This window comes from Salmo salar, chromosome 04 (assembly GCF_965601325.2).
Source record: "Salmo salar chromosome 04, fSalSal1, whole genome shotgun sequence".
Taxonomy (NCBI): Eukaryota; Metazoa; Chordata; class Actinopteri; order Salmoniformes; family Salmonidae; genus Salmo; species Salmo salar.
In genome coordinates this window covers 66,058,578-66,078,281 of record NC_138294.1, presented here as the reverse complement: position 1 = coordinate 66,078,281, position 19,704 = coordinate 66,058,578, and the positions used below count along the sequence as shown (strand labels likewise).

The 19,704-nt window shown below is 41.5% G+C and overlaps 2 protein-coding genes across 2 annotated transcripts in view; both read left to right on the top strand.

The window, feature by feature from the left end:
• Positions 1–726: 726 nt before the first annotated feature.
• Positions 727–13,043, top strand: lrwd1 (leucine-rich repeats and WD repeat domain containing 1). Its single transcript, XM_014197165.3, has 16 exons — positions 727–803; positions 1,282–1,368; positions 1,637–1,871; positions 2,126–2,245; positions 2,430–2,576; positions 2,745–2,840; positions 3,076–3,456; positions 3,643–3,775; positions 4,679–4,785; positions 4,952–5,162; positions 6,665–6,737; positions 6,929–7,069; positions 7,172–7,272; positions 7,553–7,735; positions 8,013–8,122; positions 12,151–13,043. Exons 2-16 carry the CDS (start codon positions 1,289–1,291, stop codon positions 12,301–12,303), a joined length of 2,271 nt encoding a protein of 756 aa, XP_014052640.3. The 5' UTR covers positions 727–803; positions 1,282–1,288; the 3' UTR covers positions 12,304–13,043.
• Positions 13,044–14,095: 1,052 nt separating this feature from the next.
• The window catches only part of bckdk (branched chain keto acid dehydrogenase kinase), a 39,733-nt gene continuing 34,124 nt past the window's right edge, over positions 14,096–19,704 (top strand). Inside the window, exons 1-3 of the mRNA XM_014197166.3 lie at positions 14,096–14,496; positions 16,884–16,952; positions 18,761–18,871. Coding sequence (XP_014052641.1) covers positions 14,254–14,496; positions 16,884–16,952; positions 18,761–18,871 — 423 coding nt within the window. The 5' untranslated portion in view covers positions 14,096–14,253. The remainder of the gene's footprint in view (positions 14,497–16,883; positions 16,953–18,760; positions 18,872–19,704) is intronic.

Below are 19,704 nucleotides of genomic sequence, written 5' to 3'. Positions count from 1 at the left end.
CGTTGTACCAAACGACGAGCATCACAAACACCGGGAATCTTCCCCTTTAGTTGGTCAACTTTTACATTTACCGCTACCCCAGTAATCACTCCTTTCAATGGGGCCCTTTTCTTGAGAACAAAACAATTCACATTTCTTGCCCCCATTCGTTTAACGCGGAGCGCCTTGTCCCTCTGACCAGCAGAAACACAAACAAGTATTACAAGACCAGTTCTGGTAACCCTCACCGATTCCACAGCACCCAACTCTGTTTTCACCCATCCTGAAACCACAAATGCCAAAAGGCAAGGGTCGTGTGGTTAGAAGGCAGAATGCCATCTACCCTTTCACCAATGTACCTTACAGCCTTCCCCGTAGCTCAGTTGGTAGAGCATGGTGTTTGCAACGCCAGGGTTGTGGGTTCGATTCCCACGGGGGGCCAAGTACAAAAAGAAGAAAAAAAAATTGTATGAAATGTATGCATTCACTACTGTAAGTCGCTCTGGATAAGAGCGTCTGCTAAATGACTAAAATGTAAATGTAAGGTCAAACCATGATAATACTAAAGAAGATTGCAGTTGTACTAAAATGTTTATTCGTTTAATTAAAGGGATGTCGGTGATGTTATCAGGATCTTCTCAGGTAAATTATTTTTTGGAGATGCTCTATTTTATTTACTACCTTAAAAAGGTTCTTCATCGTTTTAAAAAAATATACTTTGCCACACTCAATATGGCGGCTCTCTGGCTCTTACCGGAAGGAAGGTTGACGAATGCCTTGTCAATTATTTCGCGGGAAAGTTACAGAGGTTCTACTGTGCTCTGGTACGTATAGTTTAATACTACTAAATATAAGTAATCTACTTGAATTAACTGCTTTAGTCATAAGTAAAGCATAATTATAGTTATAACCGCAATTCCTGACATTATTTGAATATCAATGAGCTTGAGTGGCAACGTAGCATGAGCGTAAATACTGTCAGCTATCGTTTACGATAGTATTGTGACCAGTTTCATACGAGTTAGTTGTAACAAAGGAAACACTTAATCAACAGTTAATGGATGCGCGACCTTTGTCAATTTTGTCACACCTAATTGTCTTTGCAAAGTACAGACGTCAAACAGTGATGCAAATCTCTGTTGCTCGAACTTCCACATTATCGTTCTACTCATCGTGGGGTTTCTCAAGTTTCGATCACCTACTGCAGATGATAGTCACGCCCCTAGCTGTCTGCGACCATACATACTGTATATATGACCAAACTAGCTGAACACTGCTTACTTTTACTCTTTACTTGTACAGACTAGACATGGGGAAAATAACAGAGAAACTACTGCTGGAGAAATGCACTCCAAAAAACACCAATCTGGAACAAGTAAAAGCACTAAAGTAAGTAAAGGCTGGTTCCTCTGTAGACTTGGGAATGTTATCAAACTAGGAGTGGAGAATGGCTTTGTCACAGCATAATGTATGTCTGAAGACCATGTTAAGTCTGTTTTAATGGATATGTATTTTGTCTCAATCCTATGGGAACAGTTTTGAGGAAGAGCAGAACTACTTGAATACCTTGTTAGAGAAATTGTTATTTAGGCCAAGCATGTCTATTTTACCATTTTATCTGGTGTTGCTAGTACTGACCCAGTGCTTCCCCATAAAGTCTCTCCAAGCTCGGTCTGAAGAGCAGTGACCTGCCTGTCCCCCTGCTTTCTCGCCTTCACTGTCTGGAACAGTTGGACCTGTCTGGGAACAGACTTCAGGAGATGCCCTCTGGGCTCTTCCTGCCCTCCCTACGCTCTCTGGACCTGACCAACAATGAGATGGAAGATGTCACCACTCTGGACACACTGACCACCCTGGAGGATCTGAGGATGGAGGACAACCTCTACATCACTGTGAGGATCCACCGCTCTGTTTGTTTCTCCTTTAATTCTGCCTTCAGTCACTGTTGCTCTCATTGTTATTGTATGATGTTTTTCTCTCATAGAGTTGTAACTCTCAAGCTCTTTCTTTGTTTACCCGCTGGTTTACCAATTCTGTCATTTCTGTCACCTTTTCAGTACGCTATTTGTCAGTCATTCTCATATATCTCCATTTGACTAACAATGACTGCCCATTGGAACGCATTGCTAATGCTTGTGTCTCGCAGGTCAATGACATCTACAAGCTGATGATCCTCCTGCCCAAGTTGAGGTTTTACAATGGGAAGGATATCAGCACTACAGCCAACCACATACGCTATGTCAACAGTGAGAACCTCAGGAAGAGGGTATGAGCCACTGTATTCAAATTAACTTTATAATAGTTTGCCATTTACCTGCTATTCTCTTAGAAACTAACTGATAAAAATAGTAATTACCTAATAACGGTTTGTGTCTTTCATCAAACAAGCACTGTTATGCATAATTTGCTACAAAGTAGTGACCAATTCTGTTGAATGCTTTGGTTTCTAGGTGTTAGCGCTGTGGGAGACCAGCTTTTCACTCCCTGACCACCGAACAGCAGAGAAACTAGCCATTGTGGAGAGGGATTTTGTCAATGCGGTGCGTCTTAAGGTGAAATATGGCCCCAGCTCTCTGACTGGCTACATAAAATGGAGGGTAAGTTTTAACTGCTTATTACATTTCTCTTTTCCTTATAAGGACAATGATTTGATTTTATCGGGGTACAACTGGAGCCATGTATATTCTCTCACTGGTTTCTGACATTGCCGTTGAGGTTTCTGACATTGTCTCATTGGTTTCTGACATTCTATCACTGGCTTCTAGGTGGAGATGATAGCTAAAGAACACCTTCGCTCTTTGACCGAGCCAAATGACGAGTACAGAGATACAGAGGAGCCTGCTGATACAAAGGAGAACTGTGTAAGGATTCAATACTCATTACTATAAGCATCCTGCTCTGAATTATTTTCATAGAGTTTATGTTCAAAGGGTTGTTATTATTTAAGCAGGTCATGTTCCAAATGCTGTGTTTGGATCATAAATATTTGTAATAGATGGTAAATAGATCAAGTTTATGGACAAATCTTTTACAAAACTTTTAGATTAATTGTGTACCTTTCCTTTATGATAAGATAGATTTTCCCCATGTTTTCAGAGTTTTCCTTTCCCAGCCAAGAGGAAGCGTTCCGCCTCGACTGTCGAATGCGATGTAACCCTACACCCTCAGAAAATAGCCAGAGCGAGTGTTCAAGCCGAGGACAGCCCACGCCGGTCAAGCCGTCTGCAAAGCATCCCTCATAAGGCAGAGCGGCACATCAGCACCATGCCAAGGACCCATAAGGCAGCACAGATCCCAGCCACCCCCACTAGGGACCAGTCCAAACTCCTGGTGATCCCCAGGAACTCCCTGAGAGAGAAGCAACATCAGTCCAAAGAAGACATGCCACTGGCCAAACAGACTCGCAAGTCAGCCAGGCAACATTGGTCCACAGAGGTCAACGAGACGCCTGGGAAAGTAATCTGCACCAAGTCTCAGGTATGATTTTCTAGTCTTGGTTTGTTTTTGGTATAGCACATACTAGTACTACGCTTAGCTGGAGACTTGATGGTTGCTCATCATGTGGCCATTAGCTTCTCATTGATTAACACAGGAACTCACACATTAATACATCCCCCACCCTGTCCACTCTACCCCCCTTATCCTCTCCTCCATCTCCCCTAGCATTCATCACAGGAGCCAGTGAGTCTACAGCCCCTTCACGTTCTGCAGTGTCACAGTAAACAGGACAGCCCTGATGACTTTAGCACCCAGCTTTGGGCCTGTTCCTTCCAGCCCCTGCTAGACTACTATGGAGGTGAGTACTGTCCTGTCCTTCAATGGGATCTCAAATCAAATTTTATTTTTCAAATGCGCCGAATACAACCTTACAGTGAAACGCTTACTTACAAGCCCTTAACCAACAGTGCTTTAAGAAGTTAAGGGGAAAAAAGTGTGAAGTGAAAAATGGATAAGTTAAAAAATAGAAAATAAAAGTAACAAATAATTAAACAGCAGCAGTAAAATAACAAGCGAGGCTATATACAAGGGGTACCGGTACAGAGTCAATGTGTGGGGGCACCGGGTAGTTGAGGTAATTTAGGTAATAATATGTACATGTAGGTGGAGTTATTATAGTGACGAACCAAATCGTCTGGGTAGCCATTTGATTAGCTGTTCAGGAGTCTTATGGCTTGGGGGTAGAAGCTGTTAAGAAACCTTTTGGACCTAGACTTGGCGAATCGGTACCGCTTCCTGTGTGGTAGCAGAGAGAACAGTCTATGACTAGGGTGGCTGGAGTCTGACAATTTTTAGGGCCTTCTTCTGACACCGCCTGGTATAGAGGTCCTGGAAGGCAGGAAGCTTGGCCCCAGGGATGTACTGGGCCGTACGCACTACCCTCTGTAGTGCCTTGTGGTTGGAGGCCGAGCAGTTGCCATACCAGGCAGTGATGCAACAAGTCAGGATGCTCTCGATGGTGCAGCTGTAGAACCTTTTGAGGATCTGAGGACCCATGCCAAATCTTTTCAGTCTCCTGAGGGGGAATAGGCATTGTCGTGCCCTCTTCATGACTGTCTGAATGTGTTTTGGAGGGGGGTGGTTATAAGCAAATTGAGAGTATAAATTGGAATAACATGCAATCATGATAAGCTCCACAGAAACGGTGTTAAAAATAATCTGCTCTAGCAAACCCTGTGTTCTTCTCCCTGTCATGTTGTAGATGTGAATGGTGCGACTCGTATTGTGGCAACGTGTGGAGGAGAGTCTGTGTGCCTGATCGACTGTGAGACGGGACTGGTTATGAAGAAGTATAAGGTCCCTGGTGAGGTCAGTACTGCTTCTGCGCATGTACCATTTTTCCTGATAGGGCCATTTAGCTTGGTAGAAAACATCATACCGTGTTCTTGTTTATCCTGCACATTCCATGTTAGAAAACAAAATAAATGGTGAATTAATTGGGATTAAAATGTTAATTTATGATTCCACCCCTCAGGAGTTCTTCTCTCTGGCATGGTCAACTGTGCTGATGTCACGGAAGGGCAACGTTGGCATGCGGCCCTGCAGTATCTTGGCGGCGGGGGGGAAGCGAGGCTTGGTGAAACTGCTTCACCCCAGAGCCAACATGGCATATGGAGAGTTCAGAGCCAGCCGCAAAGCCCTCTCCATCCTCTGCTTCAGTCCCCGCCAGGGCAACTTGCTCTTCAGTGAGTGGCCACTTCCTGTTTATCTTCTACACAGATCAAAAATATAAACTCAACATGCAACAATTTCAAAGATTTGATTGAGTTACAGTTCATATAAGGAAATCAGTCAATTGAAATAAATTCATTAGGCCATAATCTTTGATGTCACATGACTGGGAATACAGATTTGCATCTGTTGATCACAGATACCTAAAAAAAAACAAAAAAAAAAGGTAGGAGCGTGGATCAGAAAACCAGTCAGTATCTGGGGTGACCACCATTTTCCTCATGCAGTGTGACACATCTCCTTCACATAGAGTTGATCAGGCTGTTGATTGTGTCCTGTGGAATGTTATCCCACTCCTCTTCAATGGCTGTGCGAAAATGCTGGACATTGGCGGGAACTGGAACACGCTGTTGTACTCATCGATCCAGAGCATCCCAAACATTTGCAATGGGTGACATGTCTGGTGAATATGCAGTCAATGGAAGAACCTGGAAATGTTCAGCTTCCAGGAATTGTGTACAGATCCTTGTGACATGGGGCGTGCATTATCATGCTGAAACATTAGCTGATAGCATAGGATTAATGGCACGTTAATGGGCCTCAGGATCGATAAAATTCAATTGTGTTCGTAGCTTATGCCTGCCTGGATCATAACCCCACTCTGTTCACAACGTTGACATCAGCAAACAGCACAGTGCCATACACTGTCTGCCGTCTGTCCGGTACAGTTGAAACCAGGATTCATCCGTGAAGAGCACACTTCTCCAGCGTGCCAGTGGCAATTGAAAGTCAGCATTTGCCCACTGAAGTCTGTTTTGAAGCGAAACTGCAGTCAGGTCAAGACCCTGGTGAGGATGACTAGCACGTAGATGAGCTTCCCTGAGACAGTTTCTGGGTGGTCTCAGACAATCCCACAGTTGAAGTCACCGGATGTGGAGGTCCTGGGCTGGCGTGGTTACACGTGGTCTGCGGTTGTGAGGCCGGTTGGACGTACTGCCAAAATCTATGAAACATAGTTGGTGGCGGCTTATGGTAAAGTAATGAACATTCAATTCTCTGTTAACAGCTGTGGTAGACATTCCAGCAGTCAGCATGCCAATTGCACGCTCCCTCAAACTTGAGACATCTGTGGCATTGTGTTGTGACAAAACTGCACATTTTAGAACGGCCTTTTATTGTCCCCAGCACAAGGTGCACCTGTGAAATGACCATGCGGTTTAATATGCTTCTTGACATGCCACACCTGTCAGGTGGCTGGATTAATTTGGCAAAGGAGAAATGCTTCGCAACAGGGATGTAAACAAATCTGAGAGAAATACGCTTTTTGTGCATATTGAACTTTTCTGGGGTCTTTTATTTCAGCTCATGGAACATGGGACCAACACTTTGCATGTTGTTTATATTTTTGTTCAGTGTATTTTATTTTGTTGTCTCATAAGCTTAGTTGGTTGGAGCATAACATCATGGTTGTAGGTTGTATGCTCCCTCGTTCAAACTTAAAATTTCTTTCCCCCAGCTGGGTCGTACGATAAAAAGATATTAATGTGGGACATTGGCGGAGTGGACAGCAAGTACAATTTCAAAGTCACGTGAGTTCACTCTGACGGTGCTTTATATCAGTTTTTTGTTGATATTGTGGGCAAATGAATTTGGTTTGCAAGTATTGAGTGGAAATGTATCACAATGGTAACGAAGTGGTCACTTGTCCGTGTCATTATGCTCAGAGTATTTGATGTCTGTCGTCTCTGCCCTGGTGTTAACACATTTTATGGCCCAACAGTCAGCTGTTGGTTTTGGAGACCACCTCCACACCCCTGCACTTCTGCCTACCCCCTGCCACCCCAGACACACACCTCATCGCTGCCTGTGAGGAGGGGCTGCACAGCTACAACATCCAGCTCAACAAAGACCCCAAGAAAAGGTCAGGATCCGTAGTTTTTGTCTTTGTGTGCCTGCGTGGAGAGACATTGAAAGTTGGACTGCTGCCTGAGCGTCAACTCACGGTCTTCTTTTCCCTCTACAGGTCTGAGGAGATGGAGATCACATTCCCTGTGTATGAGAAGGACAAAGACCATGACTACCACACTATCGATGGCTTGGGATTCCTCACAAACGATGTCGTTGGTGAGTCAACTGCTCCTGTTTTGATCTGACACTGGCCCTGTTATTAGATTGTCTTTTATGACTTAGGCAGATTTTATTTGACTTGACTGGAATTCAATCAACTTTATAGATCCCTAGAAGGGGATATTGGGTTTGATGTAATTCGAATAAATCTAGCATGAGCCTGTCCAAGCGCTAACCCTGGAAATCATCCCTCCCCTTCTCGTTTCCCTCCGTCTCTCCTTTCCCTTTTTCCCTTTCCTCCTCCTCACTTTGTCCACATCTTTTCTATCCCTCTCAGCCTCTAAGAGCCACATGCAGGGCTCGATCTACCTGTGGAGCTGGAACGACACACGAGCCCAGCTGCCCAATAATAATAATAAGAAGAAGAAGAAGAAGAAGGAGGTGGTATGTGCTGTGATCCTGGCAGAGCTGCAGTGGTCCAGCACAGACATCGCCTACCTGTCCCTCAGCACCTGCCCCAGTGAGTCACAGCATGTCACAACAACACGGCAACATGTCACAACAACAGCATGTCATAGCATGTTCCTGCATGTAACTCTTTCAGTCAAGACCATACTGTGTCAATGGCATTGATCGAACCCACAGTCTTAAAATTCTAATACAGACATAAAGGCACAATTGAAGGGATTACCCCCACAACCGTTGACTAAGAAAGAAGATGCAATAATGGTTTTGAGAAAACAATTTTTCTACAAAACAGTTTAATGTGAATGAGAGCGTATGTTTTTCTTTCCCAGGTAAAGGCTACGTGGTGTGTGGTGACGAAAGAGGGAGACTGTGGACATACCATGTAACAGACCTCCTCAAAGCCAACTTTAGGAGTGGCAAAGCAATTCCTGCCACAGAGGTACTTATTAGTGAAACGACTTATTACAATTATAGTTAACTTCTGACAAATTTTATTTTGGAGTATTCAGACCTTAAATGCGGTCTACTGTTGAGATTAATCAAATCAATGTTTATTTGTCACATGCGACGAATACAACAGGTGTAGACCTTACCGTGAAATGCTTACTTAAAAGCCTTTAACCAACAATGCAGTTCATGATATAGTTAAGAAAATATTTACTAAATAAACTAAAGTAAAAAGTAACACAAAATAACAATACCGAGGCTATATACAAGGGGTACCGGTACCGAGTCATTGTGCGGGGGTACAGGTTACTCAAGGTAATTATCCATGTCCTAGCCATCTGTTGTGTAGATCCAGCTATATGTCTCAATCTTAAATGAATGGGAAAGATGGTCACCATCTAACTTGAGCCATATTGAACCAAATATTGAGCCACTCCAGGGTTTCTGTTAACCAGTCAATTGTCCGGGAGAAGAAGAAAAAATCCCTTTGCGAAATAATAATGCTTTTTAGCCTATTAATTGATGGAAATACCAGTCGATGGGAAAAGTTTTACTGGTCATGCTTATCGGTCTGTATGTTAATTTGCGTAATTTAGTGAAATGAAATAGTCACGTGTTTACAGTATATTCGTTATGTATATTATTTATCTCGTATACAGCATACAGAGAGCCTTTGAGCAGAAAATGTCTTAGTCAGTGCGAGAGCTGATGTTACAACATCTCAAATACCAAATGCATAGGCAACGGAAAGCAGGCTTCATCAGCGCGTCACACACCACCTTGCAATAAGATGGAGGCAATATGCATTTTGAAAACATATTTAATTGTTTAAAACCTGAAGGTTTCAATAGATATTACGAGGCATGTCTTACCTTGCTTCAAAATAGCCTAGCCAAAATCAGACCATATCTGTGGAGGCAATTGTTTTATCAACTTTCTTTCATTGTCCAGTAGCCAAAGGCACAAACTTTTTATTTCTTTGAATTTTTTGGGTGGTAGATCAGCTTTAATATTGCAGATTGATTGTAGCTTCCATCAATGTAATTGTCTGCATCATTTTCTATCCCCCATATATTTGTTGTATATACAGTACCAGTTAAACGTTTGGACACCTACTCATTCAAGGGTTTTTCTTTATTTGTACTACTTTCTACATTGTAGAATAATAGTGAAGACATCAAAACTATGAAATAACATATGGAATCATGTAGTACCCCAAAAAGTGTTAAACAAATCAAAATATATTTTATATTTGAGATTCTTCAAAGTAGCTACCCTTTGCCTTGACAGCTTAGTGCACTCTTGGCATTCTCTCAACCAGCTTCATTAGGAATGCTTTTCCAACAGTCTTGAAGGAGTTCCTACAAATGCTGAGCACTTGTTGGCTGCTTTTCCTTCACTCTGTGGTCCAACTCATCCCAAACCATCTCAATTGGGTTGAGGTCGGGTGATTGTGGAGGCCAGATGCAGCACTCCATCACTTTCCTTGGTCAAATAGCCCTTACACAGCCTGGAGGTGTGTTGGGTTATTGTCCTGTTGAAAAACAATTGATAGTCCCACAATGCGCAAACCAAATGGGACGGCGTTTCGCTGCAGAATGCTGTGGTAGCCATACTGGTTAAGTGTGCCTTGAATTCTAAATAAATCACAGACAGTGTCACCAGCAAAGCACCATCACACCTCTTCCTCCATGCTTCACAGTGGGAAGCACATATGTGGAGATCATCCGTTCACCTACTCTGCATCTCACAAAGACACGGCGGTTAGAACCAAAAATCTCACATTTGGACCAAAGGACAGATTTCCACCGGTCTCTCCATTGCTCGTGTTTCTTGGCCCAAGCAAGTCTCTTCTTATTGGTGTCCTTTAGTAGTGGGTTCTTTGCAGAAATTCGACCATGAAGGCCTGATTCATGCAGTCTTCTCTGAACAGTTGATGTTGAGATGTCTGTTACTTGAACTCTGTGAAGCATTTATTTGGGATGCAATCTGAGATGCAGTTAACTCTAATGAACTTATTCTCACATTCATACCTCACAGCAGAGGTAACTCTGGGTCTTCCTTTCCTGTGGCGGTCATCATGAGAGCCAGTTTCATCATAGCGCTTGATGGTTTTTGCGACTGCACTTGAAGAAACTTTCAAAGCTATTATTGCTATAATATGGACTTGGTCTTTTACCAAATAGGGCTATCTTCTATATACCCCCCTACCATGTCACAACAAAACTGATTGGCTCAAATGCGTTAAGAAGGAAAGAAATTCCACAAAATAACTTTTAACAAGGCAGGTGTGTTAATTGAAATGCATTCCAGGTGACTACCTCATGAAACTGGTTGAGAGAATGCCAAGAGTGTGCAAATCTATCGTCAAGGCAAAGGGTGGCTACTTTGAAGAATCTCAAATATAAAATATATATTTTATTTGTTTAACACTTTTTTGGTTAATACATGATTCCAAAGTGTTATTTCATAGTTTTGATGTCTTCACTGTTATTCTACAATGTAGAAAATAGTAAAAATAAAGAAAAGCCCTTGAATGAGTAGGTGTGTCCAAACTTTTGATTGGTACTGTATATATACATATCTTTAAAAAAATATATATTATCCTTTTATTATTTCCCACTAACCCTACCACCCCTCCCATAATTGGAATAAACTAATGAACAACAACACTTCGGCTTCTACTTCCAGCTTATACATACTAAATACATTTTACGGACACAATCTATTTTTACAATAGTTATATTTTGTTTGTTTTTAGTCCTGTCCTTCCTCTACCTCATCTATTTCTGATGTCCATCAAGTTTGATTTCTATTTGTCATATATTTTTAACCGTGCTGTTTTACAAAAGTTCTGAACCTATATACATTTTACATGAGGCATCTTGTGCCAAAGGCACAATCGTAGTCATATTAGCAACCCATGGTCATTGTTGCATATTAGATCTTCCCTCTTTCTAAATTTCTAATGGATATTTTCTTCTTGCCACATGAAACCACTGGAATGTGCTGTGCCGTTTTAACAACGTTGTTTTCCCGCGAATTGCGTTATGGAACAGACATTCGCGCATAACCTACTGCCTTGTTGCTGCTATTATAATGTGAAGAAATAATAGTTAATCAACATTTTAAGCTCAATGTTCTGATCTGTTCCATTAGACCCATTGCTTTTTAACGTTTGTTTTATGTAGCCTAGGTCTACTGGTTGTATGAATTTGGGATCTATCGTCCCACAACTGTCTCAGAATTCCATTTTGGAACTGGCTTTTTCTTTCTTGACAAGCTGACCAATAGAATAGGTAAACTTTTCTACTATGGGGGATAGTAGATTTACTTAGGCTAGTGATTTTGCTGTTCGTTACTTGTCTTGTTGGCTGAGGAAAAGTAAATGTGCACAGTTATTCTAACATCTTCAAAGTGCACCTCAGAATTTGTTAAGAAGGACATCGTTGCATCCTCGACTTGCGTGTTCTGTTAATAAGGATTACAATAATCCAGCCTTTCCCAAACTCGGCACTCGGGACCCCAAGGGGTGCACGTTTTGGTGTTTGCCCTAACACTACCACAGCTTATTCAAATGATCAAAGCTTGATGATTAGTTGATTATTTGAATCGGCTGTGTAGTGCTAGGGCAAAAACCAAAATGTGCACCTCTTGGGGTCCTGAGGACGGCGTTTGAGAAACCCTGCCATAATCTAAATGTGATTTCTGTCATTCTGAAAACCATGGGTGATGCCCTAATCAGGTTACACACCCAATGCATATGGGTCCGGTAAATTTCACAAATGTCTGGTAAATTTAAAATGCTGCCGGGCAAATGTCCGGTGCCATATTTTCCTAATGGAAACCCTGAGCCACTCATGGTGGGTAATTGACAGGCTCTGCTATGGCACCCTTCATCTTTCCCACTAGTCTACAACTAGTCAGTCTTAAGTCATCATTTCTCACTGAAATGATATTCTGGGTGTTGTTTTCCATGTAATTAGACTACCTACTAATGAGCCGTTTGGGGCTTTGCAGATCCTGGCATGGCCGTTACCTGTGAGGAAAGGACAGAGCCCAGTGGAAGGTCCCGCTATCAACAGTGTGGCCATGGACCCTGAGCTCAGATACCTGGTGGCCCTCAGCGACAAGAACATGGCAGTGGTGTGGATAAGAACGGAGTCTTCCTGAGGACCAAACATAACTTCTCCCGGGTTAATTTTCTCACGTTCACTGATAGGTGTAAATACTGAGTAGGTTTTACTAGTATCACTTCAACCTATCAAAACTGTCCTTTCAAGGCAGTGATGTTCAGTAAGGAAAGGAAGCTATTCAATGCTATTGGGAATTGGCTTTGGCTTGGACTTGGCCCCTTTCTGATTTTTGTTTGACTTCACTCTCTACTATTGACTTCTCATCTTACCACTCTGCTTAAACGTACCAGCCCTAATTTTAACTCCCCTCCTCGTCAGCATCTATTAGATGTAGTCTATTTTGATGCAGAGATTGGCACATGGCAAGATAAAGAACAATATATTAATTGTACTGAAGATTAATAAGAATATACATATACTGAAATTCATGTGATGCCTGTACAGATTGGATGTATTTGCATTTTTTACCTTAAAAAAAAAAGTATAAGTATAACTACTAATTGTACTTTTACTATTCAGTTAGATTATATGTCTGTGATTTTTGTTTTGTTTTCTGTAAAAAAAAAAAAAATCCCAAAATTATACATACAATATCAGTTTATCCACTGACATGGAAACTTATGATCAAAATGAAAAACGCAAATGGGTGTTTGAACTGTTTCAACCACAATGCATGATTGTACATGCAGATTATTACGGCCTTTTTGAGTGTTTGTGGATATGAGTTACATTAAGAACATCTGCCACATTAAATGGGATTGATGTCCTAAATTTCAATTGTGTAGTGTGTTTTGTATACGGCTGCGGCTATACAGGCAGCCCAATTCTTATCTTTTGCCACTAATTGGAGTTTTTACCAATAAGATCAGATATTTTGCTAATAATTTGGCACAAGATCAGAATTGAGCTGCCTGTGAAAACCAGCATAATGCTGCGTTGATAACCAAGTGGGAAGGTGGTAATTGCCGGTTGGGAAATTGGATGCATTCACATGCTTGGAACTCGTTGAGAAATGGTAAAAAAAAAAAAAAAAAACAAGCTGAGGCAACCATAAACTAAAAGTACAGCTATTGTGCTCGCAAATAAATTATAGTTTTCAAAAAGAACATGAATAGATTGCTTTTTATACATGTTTTATTGCATTTAACTGCCAGAAATGCTGTTATGAGGTATTTTCCTTAATATGTGACATCAGAGTTCAGCATGTGGGAGAAGTCGGAGCTCAGAGATGATAGATGAATTTCCCACAAGTAACTACCAGTTGGAGGACCGTCAATTAAATGTTTCCTATTTGTATGTGGTAAATACCACCTTCCCACTTGTAACTCCATTCTTGGTATACATACATAGGCCAACACTTTTGTAATTTCAGTGTATCTATTGTAGGGTGAAACCTAAATGTGTTCACTGGTGCATGAGCAATTTCTTTTAAGCACATTTCCCCTTGTGGTGAAATGTGCTTAACATATTGACCTCATTCAATGTATATCATCATGGTACACTAATTACATGGAGAGAAACAGGAAGTAGAGGCTCTTATTTTATTTTTCTTTATTTTGCTCAACTGGTCAACTTAATTTGTTGCATAATTCTTTACATGTGATTGGACTATGCCAAATAAATTCTGTGTATATATATATATATATATATATATATATATATATATAAACCTGTTAATAAACATCCTTTGACATGGAAAAGAACATTGTGTGCTCTTCCTGCTCCTTCAGTAACGTTACCAGTAAATTGGGGGAGTGGAAATGCCCTATTCCCGCCTCTCGTCTCTGCGATTGGTTAAACCAACACGTCTTCTGACAAACACTGTTGCAGACTGGTCAATCTCTTCATATAAAGACCATTCTGTACTCTTCATGAGGCTGTAAGCGTGTCTTTGTGCAAAGGTGACCTAATATAATGGCCTGTTGAGACAGTAAATATTTTAAACAATCTCAGAACAGGACTCTGTTCTTGTAAATTGATTTTCAAAATGCGTCGCAGAGTGACAGGTACTGCGTTGGAGATGCTGGGCTGTGGTGGTACTATCACGAGCCCGAGGGTGAGCAGGCTTTTGCTTGCCCCCATCACGAAAACAATCATCCCCACCTCGACAGACAGCGAAAGATTTCGTTCTACATCTTCAATACAGGGATATACAGAACTGGCACGAGAGAGGTCCAAAACCGTTACGTCGTTTTACAACCAGTCTGCAATCGATGTCTCGGCAGAAAAGGTAAGGAAATTCTGTAAACCAAACTTGCCATTCTTGCACATGCAGTACTAAGCCGCAGCACTGGCCTTGAGAGCTAGCTAGATGACGTTAGGTAGCTCAGCTAACCATCGTAAATGGAACCGCTGAGTGTTTAGTGCTGTAACTAGCTAGCTACAGTAGCTGGTGAGAACATATATGGTTAGCTAGAATCGTTGGTAAGAACGTTTGTAACGTATGTATACACTCGTGCATTGCCTTGGGGTAGATATTCTGCTAGCTATAGTAGCAAGCAACTGTAACTACCACCGTGTGAAATAACAGCAAAAGTGCCAGACTTGCTTGCTTTATAGCCTAATTTAGGTATGATTAAAATTAAGATTTGTTAATTTAACTACCTAGTTAGTATCGTTTGTGATTTGTGGGAGTGAACAACACGGGTATAGACACAAGGGTCAATCCAAGGTCAGTAAATTAATTTAAACAGAAATTAGTCAGGAATGCGGACAGTACATTTTATGATAGGACTAGTAAACGAGAGGCGAACAAGGCAGTACCCTACTTTTTCAAGAGCTTACCAGATAATTTTATGTTTCAGTTTATCATTCACCAGATCATGAAACGACTGAGAGAATCAATAACATGGTCATGTGACTGCTGTATTTGTGTGTGACTGCAGCTAGCAACCTACATAGGAATAAAAACTCTATTTGACTAGGTGGTGGGACATGTGCAGGGCCTTCATTAACTCAAATAGTGCAACCATTGTGGTAACAATTACACATCCTTATGTAATTCATGTCCCAGACGTTATTTGGCTCAAGCTGCCCAGGGCCCACATTTTTTTAATCATGTTTACAAACTATTTTGGTCATTAGTTGAAGCTCATTATTAAAACAGTGACACTGCCTCCTCTCAAAGGATTCCCTTTGTCTTACTGGACTATGGAACATTTTCATAATAAAGTAAAACCTGAAAGATGGGTTAGAAGTAGCATAAGCCAATGTCATGCCACAGATCAAAATCAAATCAAGCTATATATATATGCAGCACATTTCAGACATGCAATGTATGTGCTTTACAGGAAAAAAGAATACTATGAGAATAGAACCTCATATTTACTACACAATAAACATAAGATAAAAAACAAAAGAATGACACAAGCTGAATTTGAGCAAAGATAAAAAGATTGCATTTTATTTTATTTTTTTTAATATGTCCACAGTTTCTGCCCTCCTCAGGTTCTCTGGCAGGCTATTCCAGAGGCTGATAGTTAAAAGGACCTGAGTGACCTACTGGGTACATGTATTGCGGTGCACAATTGTGGATTGATTTAAAACCAATAGAAGAATATTGAAATTAATTCTGAAACTCACAGGCAGCCAGTGCAGAGACCTTTTAAAACTGGCATAATGTGTGATCTCTGCCTTGTCTTGGTCAGTACCCGTGCTGCAGGATTCTGTATGTTTTGGAGTTGACCAATGGCTTTCTTGGGTATACCAGACAGGAGAGCATTACAGTAGTAATAAAAGCATGGATGAGTCGCTCTGTATCAGCCTGAGAGAAACGGTCGCACCGTGGCAATGTTTCTCAGGTGGTAAAAAGCTATTTTGGTCACATTCCTAATGTGTGATTTAAAAATGTTGTTCAGAATTTTTTTAAATAACACCTAGATGTAATTAGTTGTGATTATCATCACACTGAAGGTGACTTGGTAAGGGTTTCTCTCTCTCTCTCAGTAACACACTGCAGTCAGTTACAGTTGAAGCTCACATCCACTACAAGACCATGGTGCTTACCTACGGAACATTAAGAGGAACTGCCCCTACCTACCTTCAGGCTATGCTCAAACCCTACAACCCAACCCGAGCACTCCGTTCTGCCATACCTCATGTCTCTTGGCCCTCCCACCCCTATGGGAGGGCATCTCCCGCTCAGCCCAGTCCAAGCTATTCTCTGTCCTGGCACCCCAATGGTGGAACCAACTTGCCCCTCAAGCTAGGACAGCAGACAACAATTGTGTACCCCCCCCCCCCCCCCCCCCCCCCCATTCTAGTGCTGACTCTACTGACCGCTACGTTATTGAGGGAGAAATGTACTTTCTATGCCTGTGGTATGTGGTTGTTACCTCCTAGCTATCTTAAGATGAATGCACTAACTGTAAGTCCCTATGGATGACAGCGTCTGCTGAATGACTAAAATGGAAAAAAATTGATTGCTGACAGTCACATGCACTTCACATGCCAAAGGTAGAAAATGTTGTTGGGTAAACTCATTGTTCTTGGGAGATTGGGTTCTTGTGTCCGTTGTCTGTATCTAATGAAGTCACACTACAGAGTTGTCTGCTTGTGTCCACTAATATTGTAGGCCTGGTTAAGTGGATTTAAACAGTTTTTCTCCTCTCTCCGCAGGCCTCAGTCCGACTGACACCAGCCACCTTGCTCTACGCTGGGAAGTCTCCAGATGGACATCACATCCTGGTAACTGACCACTCTGTCCAGTCGTTGTAGCATATTTTATGATTATTTCTCATATTAGGCCTTATACATTCTTTGTGATTGATGACTACTTGATAATTGGTATATCTTTATACACACTTTAAAGTGGTCTATAGAGTAAACAATTTGTCCGACATCTGTCTTTTTACAGTATGCTGCTTTATGAATGTCATCTTGCGAGAAGGTTTACGTGTAGCACTCTATCACTGGAAATATCATTTGATAAGACTAGAGGTCGACCGATTATGATTTTTCAACGCCGTTACCGATTATTGGAGGGCCAAAAAAGCCGATGCCGATTAATCGGCCGTTTTTTACACTTTTTATTTTATTTGTGTGTGTGTGTGTGTGTGTGTGTGTGTGTGTGTGTGTGTGTGTGTGTGTGTGTGTGTGTGTGTGTGTGTGTGTGTGTGTGTGTGGGGGGGAATAATGACAATTACAACAATACTGAATGAACAATTAACACTTCTTTTAACTTAATAAAATCAATTTAGTCTCAAATAAACAATGAAACATGTTCAATTTGGTTTAAATAATGCAAAACAAAGTGTTGGAGAAGAAAGTAAAAGTGCAATATGTGCCATGTAAAAAAGCTAACGTTTAAGTTCCTTTCTCAGAACATGAGAACATATGAAAGCTGGTGGTTCCTTTTTAACATGAGTCTTCAATATTCCCAGTTAAGTTTTAGGGTGTAGTTATTATAGGACTATTTCTCTCTATACCATTTGTATTTCATATACCTTTGACTATTGGATGTTCTTATAGGCACTTTAGTATTGCCAGCCTAATCTCGGGAGTTGATAGGCTTGAAGTCATAAACAGCGCTGTGCTTCAAGCATTGTGAAAAGCTGCTGGCAAATGGAGGAAAGTGTGTTTTTAATGAATGCTTACGAGCCTGCTGCTGCCTGCCACCGCTCAGACTGCTCTATCATATATCAAATCATAGACTTAATTATAATATAATAACACCCAGAAATACCAGCCGTAGGTCATTAATATTGGCAAATCCGGAAACTTTAATTTAGAAAACAAAACGTGTATTCTTTCAGTGAAATATGGAACCGTTCTGTATTTTATCTAACGGGTGGCAACCCCAAGTCTAAATATTGCTGTTACATTGCACAACATTCAATGTTATGTCATACTTAAGTTAAATTCTGGCAAATTAATTGCGGTCTTTTTTAGGAAGAAATGGACTTCACACAGTTCGCAACGAGCCAGGCGACTCAAACTGCTGCATATACCCTGACTCTGCTTGCACAGAACGCAAGAGAAGTGACACAATTTCAGGCACCGCATTAATTATATGCAATGCACGACAAGCTAGTTAAACTAGTAATATCATCAACCATGTGTAGTTAACTAGTGATTATGTTAAGATTGATAGTTTTTAATAAGATAAGTTTAGTGCTAGCTAGCAATTTACCATGGCTTCTTGCTGCTTGCACTCGAGTAACAGATGGTCAGCCTGCCACGCAGTTTCCTCGTGGATTGCAATATAATCGGTCATAATCGGCATCCAAAAAGGACGATTACCGATTTGTTATGAAAACTTGAAAACGGCCATTCCGATTATTCGGTCGACCTCTAGATAAGACTATACTACTCTAAATAACCTGGGTCATATCTGAAGATCGCTGATTTTTCTCTGGTGTAAAACTGGTTTGACTGGTGGTGAAGTTCAAAATTCAAGGGGATTCCTTTATTGGCCTAGTCATTGAGATCACTTTGCCTTGCACTGTATTGTACACGTTGTGTATGTGTCTCACCCTTTCATCCTGTGTCTGTAGAGCAGTGCCAAGTACCTGCACAAGGAGTTGCCTGTACGGATCGCCCACCGTATCAAGGGCTTCCGCAGCCTGCCCTTCATCATTGGCTGCAACCCCACCATCCTGCAAGTTGTGAGTTCCTTCTGTTTTATTAATTTTTTTCTCTCCCTTTCTCCCTCTTGATGTTGAGGTCTCTCTGGTGCTTCTCTCTTTGTCAACATGTCTGGTTTACCTTTATGGTGTAGTAACGCTCCTTTGCGATTTGCCAAATGTTTGGGACAAGCCTCTCGTTCCAATGATTGGGCATGTATGGGACAGGAGGGCGCCAGTAACAGCATTGAGTCAGTGCCAATGTGCCGATCAAAATAGTCTGAGTATACCACACATTAAGAATAGAACTGCTCTTTCCATGAGACTGACCAGGTGATCCCTCATTGATGTCACTTGTTAAATCCACTTCAATCAGTGTAGATGAAGTGGAGGAAACAGGTTAAAGAAGTATTTTTAAGCCTTGAGCAAGTTGAGACAGTTGAGACATGGAGTGTGTGTGTGTGTGTGTGTGTGCCATTCAGTGTGAATGGGCAAGACAAAATATTTAAGTGCCTTTGTACGCACCGGTTTGAGTGTCAAGAACTGCAACACTGCTGTGTTGTTTCACACTGAAGTTTACCATGTGTATCAAGAATGGTCCAACACCCAAAGGGCATCCAGCCAACTTGACACATTTGTGGGAAGCATTGACGTCAACATGGGCCACCACTCCTTTGGAATGCTTTCGACACCTTGTCGAATCCATGCCTGACACATTGAGGCTGTTCTGAGGGCAAGGGGGGGGGGGGGCGGCAACTCAATATTAGGAAGGTGTCCCTAATGTTTGGTATACTCAGTGTAGACTGACCTTTGATTGAGAATACACTTGTTACAAAACACTAGAGCTGGGCGATGTGGACAAAAATCCATATCGC